The sequence below is a fragment of the Calcarisporiella thermophila genome (genome assembly GCF_041956535.1).
Source record: "Calcarisporiella thermophila strain CBS 279.70 unplaced genomic scaffold VTP21scaffold_4, whole genome shotgun sequence".
Classification (NCBI taxonomy): Eukaryota; Fungi; Calcarisporiellomycota; class Calcarisporiellomycetes; order Calcarisporiellales; family Calcarisporiellaceae; genus Calcarisporiella; species Calcarisporiella thermophila.
This window is the reverse complement of record NW_027192194.1, coordinates 802119-817350: the sequence shown is the minus strand read 5'-3', so window position 1 is coordinate 817350 and position 15232 is coordinate 802119. Positions and strand designations below refer to the sequence as shown.

At 45.4% G+C, this 15232-nt stretch overlaps 6 protein-coding genes across 6 annotated transcripts; 2 read left to right on the top strand and 4 right to left on the bottom strand.

The window, feature by feature from the left end:
• Positions 1-275: 275 nt before the first annotated feature.
• On the bottom strand, positions 276-1578 carry VTP21DRAFT_8610 (uncharacterized protein; the record flags this gene model as incomplete). The annotated part of the gene is made up of 5 exons (XM_069399480.1): positions 276-616; positions 676-1057; positions 1138-1174; positions 1266-1324; positions 1384-1578. The coding sequence occupies 5 exons, from the start codon at positions 1576-1578 to the stop codon at positions 276-278; spliced, it is 1014 nt and encodes a 337-aa protein (XP_069254892.1).
• A 1080-nt stretch (positions 1579-2658) lies between these two features.
• On the bottom strand, positions 2659-4311 carry VTP21DRAFT_8609 (uncharacterized protein; the record flags this gene model as incomplete). Its single annotated transcript, XM_069399478.1, has 7 exons — positions 2659-2773; positions 2839-2982; positions 3054-3171; positions 3248-3341; positions 3403-3674; positions 3748-3856; positions 3940-4311. The coding sequence occupies 7 exons, from the start codon at positions 4309-4311 to the stop codon at positions 2659-2661; spliced, it is 1224 nt and encodes a 407-aa protein (XP_069254891.1).
• A 132-nt stretch (positions 4312-4443) lies between these two features.
• On the top strand, positions 4444-5679 carry VTP21DRAFT_8608 (uncharacterized protein; the record flags this gene model as incomplete). The annotated part of the gene is made up of 5 exons (XM_069399477.1): positions 4444-4635; positions 4711-5018; positions 5092-5281; positions 5346-5498; positions 5557-5679. The coding sequence occupies 5 exons, from the start codon at positions 4444-4446 to the stop codon at positions 5677-5679; spliced, it is 966 nt and encodes a 321-aa protein (XP_069254890.1).
• Positions 5680-5879: 200 nt separating this feature from the next.
• On the bottom strand, positions 5880-9128 carry VTP21DRAFT_8607 (uncharacterized protein; the record flags this gene model as incomplete). Its single annotated transcript, XM_069399476.1, has 13 exons — positions 5880-5958; positions 6027-6106; positions 6177-6367; positions 6433-6492; positions 6570-6767; positions 6839-6908; positions 6978-7138; positions 7210-7989; positions 8054-8225; positions 8288-8335; positions 8404-8559; positions 8626-8777; positions 8843-9128. 13 exons carry the CDS (start codon positions 9126-9128, stop codon positions 5880-5882), a joined length of 2433 nt encoding a protein of 810 aa, XP_069254889.1.
• Positions 9129-9279: 151 nt separating this feature from the next.
• Positions 9280-12552, top strand: VTP21DRAFT_8606 (uncharacterized protein; the record flags this gene model as incomplete). Its single annotated transcript, XM_069399475.1, has 14 exons — positions 9280-9284; positions 9414-9475; positions 9542-9611; positions 9679-10161; positions 10239-10468; positions 10550-10748; positions 10821-11003; positions 11070-11126; positions 11206-11368; positions 11433-11471; positions 11537-11710; positions 11804-11872; positions 11935-12064; positions 12140-12552. The coding sequence occupies 14 exons, from the start codon at positions 9280-9282 to the stop codon at positions 12550-12552; spliced, it is 2277 nt and encodes a 758-aa protein (XP_069254888.1).
• Positions 12553-13141: 589 nt separating this feature from the next.
• Positions 13142-14562, bottom strand: VTP21DRAFT_8605 (uncharacterized protein; the record flags this gene model as incomplete). The annotated part of the gene is made up of 3 exons (XM_069399474.1): positions 13142-13341; positions 13428-14315; positions 14403-14562. The coding sequence occupies 3 exons, from the start codon at positions 14560-14562 to the stop codon at positions 13142-13144; spliced, it is 1248 nt and encodes a 415-aa protein (XP_069254887.1).
• Between the last annotated feature and the right edge of the window lie 670 nt (positions 14563-15232).

The following is a 15232-nucleotide window of genomic DNA, read 5'->3' as shown; positions in this document are numbered from 1 at the left end:
CTCTGGCAAAGGAAACGTGTAAAATTTTACTAACTCTTGTTTTTCTTAGGTAAGTGAGCTATACCCTGAACAAAATATATCCTCTATTAAACGGAGACAATATCTGCTGAGCAAAATAATATAAATTAATGGACAATCCAAAATACAATAAATTTTTATAAGATTAATTGCTGTTATTGGCAAATATATAAGTGGTCAGCAAACAGGGGGTATATTATTTATAATGGATTAAGCTGGTGGATAAAAAAAATAACGACTTTAAGAAATTATACGGATTAATTATCTTCATCGTCATCGCCTCCTCCGCCGCCCTTTTTCAGGAAAGGTTTACACTCCTTTTTGTTCAGCACCCGAGGGTTCTCCTTTCCGGTCACTGTAACCCCAAAGTTCTTGAGTACAACGGGCTTTTTCAAGTCGAAATTCTTGGACCGGATGACCGTCATCCAGTCGTCCATACGGCTTGCAGATTCCGGCCAGACATCATCGTTTGCGCAGCAAGCCATTTCTCGTCGTGTTGTTATAAGACGCATCAGGAAAGAACTCTCGGATTCATTCTTCCGGCGAGGTCCTCCCGAAAGATTAATGAGTCGCCAAATGTTGATATCAGGTTCGGTATCTAGATATTGGATGAGTTAAAACCTTCGGCTATTCACCTCTCAAATTCTTTATACATACACTGCCATCCGTGCTGAATAATTACATCATAGAGCATTGCCTTTCCTAGCTCCGTTTTTACCTTGGCGTATCCAGCGAACCGAAGCGCAGGCTCCATATACATTTGCTGCACTGCCTTGTCTTGCGCCTTGCGGAAATCAGCATCTTTGCAGGCGGCGCGCTTCCAAGCTTTCTTGTACCCTTTAAGGCCACTAATATCGTCACGCTTGGTGGAGCAAAAGCTTAGATCGCTAAGGCGCTTCAACTCTGGCAAAAAGCGACTGAGAGGACTTTTCTTCTTTTTATAATATTTCTTGATTAGCCTATAGGCGTCGTTTGTGCCTGTGGTGAATCCAATTCTGCCAGAAGTGTACCCACGGCCGTCTCCAAGATACTCTACATACTGAATAATGAACGCGATTAGAGTGCAATGCACCAAGATGAGATATAGAAACGCGTCCAGTTATGTGAGAGTATATTTACCTGGTATTGGAACTGCTTGTTTCCATTTTCGAAAACACTATAGAGCAAGATAGAAAAAGTTAATAGGGGTGTCGAAAAAGGATGCCAAGCCATCGGTGTTATAGATTGGAGAATGAATTAACACTTACTTTGTGATGAGCTGGGCCATCTTTCGTCCGTGGTCAGAGAAGGTGGTTTTAGGTAGATCCTAAACAAAAAAGCCAATAGGTATACTTGTAGCTATGCAAAAATACGAATGAGCCTTACTGAGATATCGAAGAACGTTGTCCCATTCTTAGGAGTGACACATGTACGTCCCTGGCCAGGAGGGGGGAAATGAAATTTTTTGCAAATCTCATCACGCTTTGCAAATTTTCCTTTGCAAAAAGGAAATTCTTTAGCGGCGACTGCGCATGATGAGACAAGCGCCATAATCACGGCGATGCCCAAGTTGAACCGCATTTTACTTAGGAGAGAAGAGTGATTAAGGAATGGAAAGAATCGATAATCAAAGGGAAGGGGGAAGGAAAAACTAGGTCGGACAGACAGCAATAAGGGACGAAGAACGCGCCGAGCTCATTATAAGAGAGGGAAAAGTCCATATTAAAGATGCAATTCACGCGCATTTTGTACAACCAAATCTGACCAGATTTGATTTTTAACTATATTGAGGGATCCAGACCGAATTACAAAATCATAGGCCTTTGCTCAGAAAATGAGCACAAAAGGAAACCTTGCCACGTATTCTTGGATGATGAAATGTCATTATGTGAAGTTTGGCCCTCCATGCCGACCGGCTGAAGAGACGCGACGGCTGCTGCCCTGAGGAGCGGCCCAAGGGGGTTGCTGCGATTTCCATCTAAATGTATCGGGAAGTAATGAATTTATCATTTATTTGCAGTTAATCCCGCTTTGGCTTAGTCACTGGCCTCATGCCATCCCAGTCTCTAAGTTTGGCGGTGGATTTGCTTAGCCGAAGTGAGCTAGGCTGACCGTAGCACATTTTCAACTGGCCCCATTATTGGCAGAGTTAAGCTCGGTCTAAAAGGAGTCCACTGAACTTTGTGAGTGCGAAATATCGCCGACGGAGTTGCCAGAGTCAACACTATTAGGATTATCACAATGATAAAAAGCCAACCACATACGGAGTATGACGCAGGCATCGCTGGACATATGATGTGGAGTTGTTGTTGAGCAAACTTGAAAATGGTTTGGGTATTTCCATAATCAATTTTGTAGTTTCGAGATTTTTCAACTTCACTATCGGTCAGGCTGAACACTCGTTGTTCGTAGGAGCCTAGTTAACAAGACTTAAGGCGATGCCAATGTTTGAGCATTACAAAGCTTCTCTTTCCTGGTGTTTATTTTTGGAGTCTTAGTGCCGTTTGAGATACTCCAGAAAAAATATGCTTTCATAAGCACCAGCAGAAACCTCCGGCCTCAAAAACCCCATATATTAAAGTGACAACCATTAGTAAGCTATGCAAAGAAAAAAATGACAAATAACAAATAACAAAGAGCAAATAGTGTGAATACACGAAGCTATCGATACAAAAACACGACATTTGGGTTTGATCTTAGTGTGTCGTCGAGCTCTCGTGCGCTAACCTCGAGCGCTGTACAAATCTCATCATAGTGATGGGTGCCCGTAAGATACCTGTCATTTCATCAAAGGGATGATCAAATAAATCATCCAGCATTACATAATGAAATTATAATTACTTGCGCAGTCGTGGCGATATCTCTGAATAAGATGCAGGATAATCTCCTTCAATTGTGTTCTCCGGCTGTACATTGTTGAGCAACAAAGGATATTTATGGACTCGATAGAGGAACCCTTTCATCACGCCAAACGAGATGAAGCGTCTATAAAAATAACTAGATTAACAACCGCGACATCTGAATATGCTAGCAATGATATAATCCAATCTACTGACCGAATATCAATATTATAGGAAGAGACATCGTATTGTTTTATCCAATCCCGAAGCGTTAGCCCGTGTCTCAAGCTACAATAAATATTCAGTATTTTTGAAAAGGGTGGCGGAAGCATATCTTTCACGTCAAATCGTGTAAATAGGTTAACATGTATTCCAAGCAGGACTAATCAAGAAATTAAAAAGTTGAATACCAGGCTTTGTACAGTATGAAATGCATTCATTTTGTAATGTTATGTCTTCCGTCAATTTTTTCACGTCCGGCCTTGTAGCATAAATATTTCCGAACTGATATTGCATATAAATACTTAATGTGCAAGATCATTTCATCAGAGACACTGATTCTTACCTGGAATATATCCACCATGATAATGCACATATAATATAATAGGTGCTCCATACATTTGCGTGCTAAGGATGGCTCCACTTCGGCAAGATGGGCAATTTTGCGCACATGTTTTACTCCATCAATGTGCTTGGCGATACGTTGCATGGTAATGTCCCAACTCACATCCATGAGTGCCTCAACATTAACAGTCAATATTGGAACTTGATAATCGTATACGGGGGGTGGATTAGGATAAGTGGGGAAGAGCTTAAGATTAATGGTATTTGCTGGGTCTAATCAAGATTAGAGATGAAGTGTGGGCACGCAGAGTAAAGATAAAAAAGAGTTTACAAAGATTCGTCTTACTTATAGGTATTTGGCATTCGCAGTAGCTGTTAAGATCTTCTAGAAGCTGCTCAATAAGATTTTGAACGGCAACCCCTGTAGACGAATTTGAGAGAAAAAGATTCTCCTCCTAAAAATGCATATCCACAAAGGTTAATTCATGAGACGGGAAACTTGTGATCTGCATACAATCCAAAACATCTAACGACCTACCTCTATTGCCTTTAACACACGTGCGCATTTTCGTACCACTGGATCATAGCTGCTTGTTTCCGCGTCTTTATCGAATACAAAACACAAATTAAACTGGAACAAATTCCTCCTTTTGTGGTATCGAATTCCTTCAAGGCGTACAGGATAGCCTATGACTTTGTGATGACCCGTCGTGATGGTAACGAGGCGGTCTGAGAGCTCTTCTTTTGGAACGATGTATTCAGATATAGAATCGAAATCGACAAGAGGTGTTATATTGGGTGTAGGAAGCACTGAGCCTTCAGGTACTTCATATAGTACCTTGGGGCCTTTATCCGGATGAAATTCTGCATAGAATACAGAAAGAAGGCGAGGAAAGCCTTGGAATTCCATCTGAAGCAATTCTTTGACCTAACTATAGTTCATAGAGAAAATGAATCTACCTCCAGTTGTGACTGTGTATTTTTCGTGGCAAATATTTAGTTATTGAGATAGAGAAGTTCGAAAAACAGGAGCTGAATCCCCATGGACAAGTACAGAATCCTCTCTCATGTTGGAGAAGGAACCTATTCAAACGTATATAAAGCTTGCAACATTCAAACAAGTGAACTGGTGGCGCTGAAACGTATTGGGCCGACGCAAAATGTTATGATGAAAGAGGTTTTGCAACACGCAAAGCGTGAACTAGAAGGATCCAAGAAGTTGCATCATGAAAATGTAGCTATTTATTCTATCTCTAGCTAGCACCTGTGGTAGACTTACCTCCTAATTGTTTCCCTAAACACCCGATAGGTGGTGTCTCTTCTTGACTATTTTGAATCCGAAGACGACCTCACCCACACCTTCATATACCCTTTTTTACCTCTCGACTTGCATGGTCTCCTTCGCAACGGCCCTCCTCTCTCTGCTCTCCAGATTAAATCCTGTGCTTATATGCTCTTCCGTGGTCTTGATTACATTCATGAATGCGGCTTTATGCACCGTGATATCTCACCGACCAACGTGCTTATATCTCCAGAGGGTGTCCTTAAAATTTCCGATTTTGGTACGGCGGTGATGGCGAAAGCCAACGAAAATAAGAGCGCTCACGTTGGGACAAGGTATTCAAGTGTGAGCAACACAGCCATCTGTAAGTAGCTTGGTGTTGACATTGCCAACTTCTCTTTGAAAAAGGTGGTACCGTGCACCAGAACTTCTGTTCGCTTCCTCGAACTATACTTGTGCCATAGACGTTTGGTCTGCGGGATGTGTGTTTGCTGAGCTATTTATTCGAGATAAGGCACTATTTTGCGGACGAAGTGATATTCATCAAGTAATTTGCATATTCGAGTTGCTCGGAACACCCGACGAGCTGACCTGGCCGGTAACCCCTTATATACCCCTCTGAATAAGAAGCAATGGATATTTTTAATGTAGCTTATCCATAGGAATGGAAAGATATGCCCGATTATGGAAAGATTTTGTTCCAACCGCTCCCCGCCTTGCCACTCGACAAGCGGATACCTGCGTCCCTAGATGCCCTCAGGATTTTGGAAAAAATCCTCGTGTATTCCGCTTCACGTCGAATAAGCTGCGAACAAGTTGTCTAGCTATTTTCTGCCCGCTGAGATGAGTGTGCTAATTGATTTGCCTTGGTAGGTTTTGAAGTATCCGTACTTCACACATGAAACCATCCCATTACGCCTGGATGTAGATGTGCGAAGCATCGCTGATGAGCTCGCCTCAAGTGGCTCTGAGATTTTAGACTACTCGTCCGAATAACGTGGAAATGAGATTATTATTAAAAAAAAATAAATAAAAGTAAAAAACTACAACATTAGGAAAGAAAGGAAAAAAGCTGGAAGTAAAGTAACCACTTGAAAAAAAAAATCTAAAAAACACAGACTTTTCAGCATCAGGAAATACATGGATCCTTAACATATTAGGAGAAAAAAAATAAATATTTGTAAAAAATAAAACAGTTAGGGCGTGGATCCACCCGGTTGCGCTAGGAAGGCATGTTTTAGTAATTCGGTGGCTGAAGGACGGTCTTGGTAATTTCTATAAAGCAAAATGAAGATAAAGCCATTAGGGTCAATCTTTCATCCATTCAAGGCAAAGACAATTACAATTCAAAGGTGCGCTGCAAAAAGTCTCGAGCATCGCTGGAAGCCACTTCAGGGATATCAGGAGCGGCGTATCGACCAATCTAAAGGAGAAGAAATGGCATATATCAACGAGCTGAGTTATTTACCTACTTGGATAAGGAAATAGCTTACCTTGAAAATAGCTTGCATCTGCGTGTAGCTTGGCCAGGGGTGGTCACCGCTTAACATCTCGATGACCAAGCATCCGAGTGACCATATATCTGCTTTGTTGGTGTATTGCGTCTGCTTCACCACTTCGGGCGCCATCCAAAACACAGATCCCTTAAATGAGGGTCGTGCTGCTCCTGACGCAGTGAGAATATCTATTATAAAGTGGGACGCGGTTAGATTTATGTGATTCATCGGGAAATCGCCATGGTTGACTTACCGTCCTCGATCTTTTTCGAAATACCAAAGTCTGAAATCTTCACGCACCCTTTATTATCCACTAAAATGAGGGGAAGATAGGCGAAAAGTTAACTATTGCACAGTTTGTCATTGATTTAGTCAATTTCGATAACGTACCCAGGATATTTGCGCCTTTAATATCTCGATGGATAATATCTCGCTCATGCAAATACCTTAAACCGTGAAGAATCTGCTTGACAAAGGTCCGCACAAGTGGCTCTTCAAATGCACCGTAGTCAGCCAAAAGGCCTGCGACCGACCCTCCAGGAACATATTCCAAAAAGATGTAAAAATGGGTGTCGTCACAATTTGAGCCTGAAAGAAGTCAGGATATTCTATTTTAGGGGAAATGTTGTGTAAAACATTGGAGGTAACATAGCACTCACCAAGATATTGGACAATATTCTCGTGGTGCAAGTCTTTCAATAGGGAAATCTCTAATTGTAGCGCGTCCAACTAACAAAAAAGCCATACAAACGAATTAGCGGTGGGTGGTCAAAGAAAGGGGGAAAAAATTGGTTTTACCATAGCCTTCTTTCGTTCCTTCGTTGCCGAGTTCACTTGGGGAATTTCCACTTGTTTGACGGCCATCAGCTCTCCGCTTATCGCATTTAAACCAAGATAGACATCACCGAAAGATCCACGTCCGATCAGAGCACCCTTCATCCATTTTAGTTTTTTGGATTCTACGCGATAGAAACAAGAAATATAAGTGGGTTGTCTAGATTAGATGAACTGAACCATGCTGCATTCCTACCTTGCTTAACCACCTCTTCTACACTAGCTTCAACTCCCACTTCTTCCGCGTCCTCAAACACCGCCTCATCGCTTTTTGATGAGTCCTCTAGGCCAAAAACGATGGCTGCAGTGGTTGCTCCCTCCTCTTCCTCTTCCTCCTCCTTCTCCTCTGCCAATGTTTCTTCATCACTTCCTTCCTCTTGAACTTCTGCAAGCGGGCTTCGTTGGTGCCGTAATGCTTCGACCTGGGTTTTGATGTTATCCATCGGAATCATCGAGTACCGCTTACTCGAGGACCGATTAGGAGTTCTGCTCACCGACACCGAGGCAAACGACCTTCGCCGATTGTTTGAATGGGACGCGTTCTCTTCGTTGGCCGCACTGCCTCGATCTATCTCGGAATCGCGTCCATCCATCACCAATCTCGACGCATGACTTGCCCGCATGGATACCCTTGTGCCTACCTCCGCCAAGAGGTCCGTTCGATGACCAGGGAAAAACTCGGCTAGGTTCGAGGAGATCAATTCGCTTGGTGGTCGCTCACCCACAAAGGTCTTCACACGACCAGGAGACCGCACGAATTCGGGATAGGTGGGGGGCAGTTCGCCGAATATCTTCTGGATTTTTTGAATTTTCTGGTACTGATGGTTCACCGAGCGGTTCACCGATCCCATGCGCTTGAACTCATTATGTGTGATAAATTGGTGGTGCTTGCGTAAAATCAGACGGTCTCGCTCGGGACGATCGACCGACTTACAAATTTCCACAAGCTCCTTGTCATTAATCATTCGGGCCGAGGCTAGTAAAATGCATTGTTAATCCACATGACTGAGAAAGACAATGGGCTAGCATGGCTAGTTTACCTTCGCCCTTCTTATCCGTTCCACCAGAAGTCACGAAAATGGCGTATCTGTCTGACCGATCATTAATACCAAACTTGTGGAGCACTTTGTCGAGAATGGACTTTGCATCAGATACATTGCTAACATCCACCACGCTGGTTTGGCCATCATCCCCAATCACACGCACACACCGCTAATGACAGAATAGGTCGCTATTAGTGATGGATGCACATGAGTACTTCGTATCATCTTTACCTGTTTGACATGCTCCAATGACATAATATCCGCTTCAACGGAGTTCCTCTGAAAACCGGAGAAAGGATATTAGCTGGAAAAATAAATTCTTTTCGTGCACAAGAACTGAGACATACCTTTGTGGATTCTATCGGTGATAGCTGATCGGATAAATCATATCTATTCTTTTTCGAGTCTGAACGAGAGAGCAGGCGGGCGGGCGAGGTGGAGCTAAGTAGTGGCGAAAATTTCTCCCATCGGTGACGAATGAAATCGGCCTCTTGGCGAAGATTCTAATTTTAAGAGCATTCAAGTCAATTAAGGGCACAAGTCTCGGTGGAAGTGCGCCATAGACTCACTCTCTGTGGTAGATGTTGGTTCATCATGCATTCACGGCGCAAAGCTCGCACTGCAGTTAGGATGCGTACACGCTCTCCTACTGTCGGAATCTCCATTTCTTTAAGAAACATATTGTCTATCTCTAACAGGACTTCACCATTCACATCGTTTCCTACACAACCAATGCATATTAATACATCTCATCTGGTGAATCCATCCACCACAATTGTACCGTACCCGTAAAAACTCTTTCATGATGCCCAAGGTGGCACTCGTGGAGCCATGTTCCCACTCGTTCCTTCGACCATTGCCGTACAGTGTCGAGCGTTAGCGATTCGGTAGAGGCTGGTGGGGTGAGATACGAGGATTGATTCGGCTGTGGAAGTGGAACTTGTGGGGAATTGGGTGAGTGTGGGAGCATCTTCCTATTTGAATAAAGGCCGCCTTCATTGATGAGAGGTTTGGCTGGGGAAGATGATGGCTGCTTGAGCAGATCGAAGTTGACGGGATGGAAAGTTTCCATCAAGAATAGATGATGCAAGTAAAGACTGGAGGGAAGAAATACAAATTTTATGAGATGAAGTTATGAACTGACATGCAACATGACACCTTTGTTATTTTATTGATACCAGAATAATAACAGTAACCCACTCTCAAGCGGCACAACGACGGAAATGGTGTAACCGGACTCTAAGCCACCGAGTGTTCTGATTTTCAGAAACCAAAGTGCTCAATAAACGCGGCTGTCCAAGGTTGATCGCTAAGATTATATCTCCTCCACCATTCGTCTTATTTCCTTCTGCTCCAGCTGTAGAAACCGCATCCCGATCTCGAAGTCGTACTTTGCAGTGATCGACGCTAGTCCGTATAGTTCCATTTCCTGGCTTTCTTTTTCCTTGCCCTTAGGCATCCCATCTGCGTCTTACTGATTGCGAGCAAAAGCGAGCAACAACCTGGATCCCTCGAAAGACAGCTACCAAACAGGCGGATCAGGAAATCCGTCCTGGTAATCATTCAGGAGTTCTTCTTTCTAGATCCCTGCTTTAAAGCTGATCCTTGGTGTCTTCCTTTAGGTCATCGTACTCTTATGCATCCCAGAGTCAACCACCGCAGAATCCGTACTCCGCCTATCCTCAGTACTATGCCCAATACCCTGCAGATGCGTACAATTATAATGCATATTACTCGACTGCTGCTCCGCAAAACCCTCCTCCTCCTGGTGTGAATACTGCCACCAACTCTACCGTCCATAATCCTCCCTCGAGCGCAATTAATTATCCTCAACCTCCTCCACCGCCGCCGCCGTCCCAACCAGGTGTATCACAGGCGGGTGGAACTGCTGCGGCTCCCCCGTCTACTTATGGCTATCCGTATGGATATTATTATTCATATCCTTATTCTTATAATCCAGCACCAGGACAAGCGGCTAATTACTCGCAACCACCTCCCACAGCGCCTCCGCCACCATCAGCACCAGTGGCAGCGCCGGGGACTACACCGGACTATAGCTATGCGGCATCGAAGGCTCCTCCGGGTAGCACACCTGCCACGGCAAAGTATATATGGCTTCTTCATGCTTTAGATTTAATGGATCATTATATTTTAATGTTAAAATGATTTATCGATATATTAGTGGCGCTAATGGCTATCATCCCACTCCTCCCGGTTCCCAACCTCCTCTCATGAGGCCAAGTGGTGGTTCCAACACAGCGGAGAGTGGAAAGGCCACGGAAGGACCCGAAAAGCGGTCTTATGCTAGTATTGTGAAGCAGCCCGTTCCGCCGAGTGTGGAAGGAAAGGAGAAAGAGAAAAAGGTGGAAAGCAAGCGAAGATTTGACGTGAAACCGGGTGGAGTCAAAGAAGGTTTGCTGAACCTTGTGTGCATAATACAGCCGCATCCTTTATATCCTAACGAATTCTTATTTTTTTCATATGTACCATTAGCCCCCGCTTATATTTCAGTCAAACCAAAGGGAAAATTACTAGAGAAAAGAATTGTATTTGATTCTGACACTCCCTCCACTACACAGTCTGCTCAGCCGACCCCGCCCTCTTCAACCTCTTCGCGGCCAAAGGAAATTTCAACTTCTGAAACTAACGAGCAGGGAGAGACTGGCCAAAAATCCTGGCCAGTGCCGTTGAAGTAGGAACCTCTTAATGATAGGATATGCCATTGGCCAGTTGGTTAATAATTGACACCTGTGGTCGTTTCTAGGAATTATATCAATCGGGCTTTTGAGAACATTCCTGAGAGCTACAAGGACAAAGTGCAGGAGGAACTCAAAGAAATCGTAACAGATGCATTCCGTCGAGGCAGGATTAACACGACAGATTGGGATAACATGCCACTGCCGAGGTGTGTGGAGAGGTTCAAAAATAAAACACGGGAGAATTTGGAGTAATCTAATTGATGGCTTGTGGCCTTTATGGATTGATCTCTTATGCACTCTTCTTGCACTCCTAGCTTCATTGACCTATCGAGCACAGATGTGGAAAAGACCAAGTCGTCCAAACGGAAGAAGTAAAATAATCTTTCACTGCTGATCCACGAACATAGCGACTTACCAGATGTCTGTGTCTTATTTCTTTTTTTGTTTCAGTACAACTCGCGACTCCACCCCTGACATTCCATTACTTTCCATCGAGGAGACCGAGGAGGAGCTTCGGAAGCGAGAGAAGCGACTCAAGCGGTTTCAAACTAACGAATCTAATGCTAAGCAACCCTCGCCGGCCCCTCCCCCCGAACCTCCTACCTATAACCCTGTGAGTCTCCTAGATAGTTATCATGAATAGATGGATGGCCTCATGATTTGTCTCTTCAACGTAGGATGTGATTGATTGGGATGAATATACCATTGTGGGAACGGTGAGTATTTTGCTGGAAATGGGTTGACCCATGATCTCGAATTCACCTTTGTGCCCTTTCTACAGTGCCAAACTTTGGAGAAGCAATACCTCAGGTTAACTTCCGCCCCAGACCCTTCGACGGTACGCCCACTACCTGTGTTGAAACAGACCCTCGAGCTTCTGAAATTCAAGTGGAAAAAGGAAAGCAACTACACCTATATCTGCGATCAATTCAAGTCGATGCGCCAGGACCTAACGGTGAGTTCACCTTTACTAATGGATGTGGAGAAAACAGTCCATGATAATGACTATTTTACGTAATTGTATTTTTTGAAAAAAAATTCCAACTAGGTACAACGGATAAAGAACGACTTCACTGTTCAAGTGTACGAAATCCACGCCCGCATTGCGCTGGAAAAGGTATAGTTGTGACACCACACCTTTTTTCCCCCACGGAATGCTAATGTGGACCCGACCGTTAGGGTGACCTTGGCGAGTTCAATCAGTGCCAATCGCAGCTTAACCAGCTTTACAAGCTTGGGTTACCTGGGAAAGTGATGGAGTTCACGGCTTACAGGATATTGTATTTGTTACATACGCAGAACCGAACCGGTTCGTGATCCACTTTGGATGATTCTTTTTTTTCTTTGTATGCCTGCTGACACTTGTTTCTCCCAATCCCGATAGAGGTCAATGGAGTCATGGCCGAACTCACGGAGGAGCAGAAGCAGGATCGAGCCGTCGCCCATGCCCTCCGCGTCCGCTCCGCGATTGCCACCTCGAACTACCACCTCTTCTTTCTCCTCTATCGCTCCGCCCCGTTTATGTGTGGTTATTTGATGGATCATTTTGTTGCGCGCGAGCGGGTGAAGGCCATGGCCACCATCTGCAAGGCGTACCGTCCAAGCATCAGCTTGGAATTTCTTCGGCACGAGCTTGCGTTTGAAGATCTTGAGGCCTTGTCGAAGTTTCTGGGGGAGCATGGGGCAGGTAAGTGTACGGACAAACCCAACGGTATGCTGCTGACCAAGATAACCCTGCCGATCATTGAGGAGGCCAAGAAAAAGTATTGTAAGATAGATATAAAAGGACAGATATGATTTCACGGTTTGTTTGTTTTGTGTTGTTACTGTTTGTTTATTTATGGCATTTCCCTTTGGCCAGAGGGTGGGGGAGAGCAAGGCAATCTTTTTTTTTTTCCTTCTTCCATCCTTTTCTTTCCATCATTTCTATATCGCTATTCCTTGTTCTTTTTTTTCCTTTTCTTTTTGCAAATATTGTGGGATTCTTATTTTTTTTTTCTTATGCTCCCCTTCAAAATAAATGTTAGAAGAAACTCATTCCACGTTCATGCCTCTACCTATGGCTCATGGGTTATTTCCAAATGGTTTGTCCATTTTTTTTTGTTTTGTTGAGCTCGAGGAAAAAAAGAGATTGTCCCAATAGAAATTTATTCAAACTTTGCATTTTCAGAATAAAAAGAAAAGAAAAAAAATGCTCGTCAAAGAGAAAAACAAGAGAGAATTAAAGGGGGAAAAAAAGAGAAAACAGAAGAAATAAAAAAAAAAGAATCCGGAAAATTATTGAAAAAAAAGTGTACTCATGCCACACACACCTCCCTTCAACTGAAGACTGAGAGAAAGAAAAATAGAAGAATCAGAACGAAACATCGCCGCTGGAGCGTTGCTCCTAGGACATGGTCACATCCTGACCATAGTTTTGGCCCTGCGAGGAAATGACGCTCACGTACTGAGCACTGTTGCGCTTGAGGATTTCGTGCAGAGGCCCGAGAAGGCGGGTGAACGCCTTCTTTCCCAGGGTTGCGCACTTTAGCCGGCCTTTAGCGCGGACGCTTGCCGCACGGGGCTGGTCGTTGAGCAAGGCCAATTCTAGGGCGGAAAGGCAAGGAGAGGGGGTTAGTAAGGTTGTCCACCCACTGGGCGAGCAGGGAGAGGTGAGGAACGGCTGAGCTTACCGCCAAAGTAGTCTCCCTTCTTCAGCTGCAACACCTCGTGCTCCACTCCCTTGTCGTCGGCCTTGATCACGACGCCTTCACCCGCCTCCACAAAATAGAAGTTGTCGCCTACGTCGCCCTGCTTGATTACCAGCTGGCCATCGTCGAAATAAACGCTCTCCAATGCGTCTGCAATCTTGTGTCTTTCGTAGGGCTGCAACGAGGCGAGCAGGGGCACTTCCTCGAGGAAGGCCTCATACATGCGGCGCTTCTGGGACGTGTTTTCCATGAGGATACGGCGGAACGTGACCCGATCCAGGGCCCAGAGGACACAGTCCGAGGTGGCGACCACGGTTGCAGCACGGGGTGCGTTGTACATCAGTGCGAGCTCCCCAAAGCTGCCGCCCGGCCCATACTCCGCCACCTTCTGGGGCGCGCCCTTGTCGATGTAGACCTCGAGGGTCCCCGTCTCCACAATGTAGAAAAAGTCTCCGACGGCTCCCTGGCGGATGACCTCGTCGCCCGCCTTGAAGCGCTTTTCTGTCATGGCGTTGACCACGTCTCGGTGCTGCTCCTCGTCCAGATTCTTGAACAAGAAATTGTTCCCAATCGAAGCTTCGATCCGGCGGCGCTGTTCCTCGGATTTGGGCACGACCAGCTTCACGTAATCCTGCTGATTACGGCTAGGGGTCATGGATTCGGCGCTGACACTTGTACGGCGCGCCGGATTGTAACGCGAGGGATCGACTGCGGGGAGTGGGGAAACATCCTCGCTCTCCTCTTCGTCGACGTCATCCTCATCGCTGTCGATGAGATGCTCGTCGAAGTCCTGCTGGAGCTGGGCCTCATCTCCCGGGGCGAAGGGGGGGATGGAGGATTCGAATGCCTGATTGGGAGCCTGTGCACCCCCTAAGTCATGGCAAAAATCCCGTCAGCCATTAGGTTGCGGATGGATAAACAAAGCGAAAAAAAAAGGCGGAGAGCCACGGCACTTACCACTCATGAAACGCGATCTCTCCTCCTCCAACCGACGACTGAAGTAGTTGAAACAAAACTGCAAAGCGTCACTTGGCTGGATGCGAGCGAGCTCATCTCCTAGCTCCTCAAGTAGGCGTTTGTGCGGTTCTAGAAGGGTGAGGTGGGGTGGGAATGACATCGGTTGGTCGTGGTCTAAAGAAGTGGTCGCAGTGGCGGCAGCGGAGGCGGGGTCGCCCGTAAGTTTCCTGCGTTTAGAGTGTGGTTTTGGTTTTGGCAGAATGATGGGCAATATAAATTGCTTGGGATTCCTGCGATGATTGCAATGCGATGCTAGGAATGAAAAGCGCGCAGCGTGATTTTTTTATTTTTTAGCCTGAGAGGGAGAACAAGGGTCGAAAATCCGAGGGGCGAATCTCTTCTGCACAGTTCAGCTAAGGCGATAAGAAACTTCTGAAAGCTGGATCATGCACGAGGTGGTCTGAAATCATTCTACCTCTGGATGGGTAGGGGGGTGTTTTCTCTAATATGGGAGGCCGCCGAGTCGAGCAAGCTTTGTAGCGTGGATAGGGTTTGCGGGCCGGCTTAAATACACGCAGCAGGCCGCCGGGCCATCGCCCCGCAATTCAACGTAAGCCCTGATGTAAGTTGAGGGGTTTGACGGCAAGCCGACAGTGCGACGCTCTCTTTCGCCAATTTCTATTTTTTTTTTCCAACCACAGGGAGACTTGGTCGATGGATTGATCTCCGAAAGACATTGGCGAAGAGCAATGCACGGGGCAATCCTTGCGCGGTGAGGTCAGGCCCGATTGAGCCACATCTGCCTCGAGGAAGGGGAATTGCCTCGACAT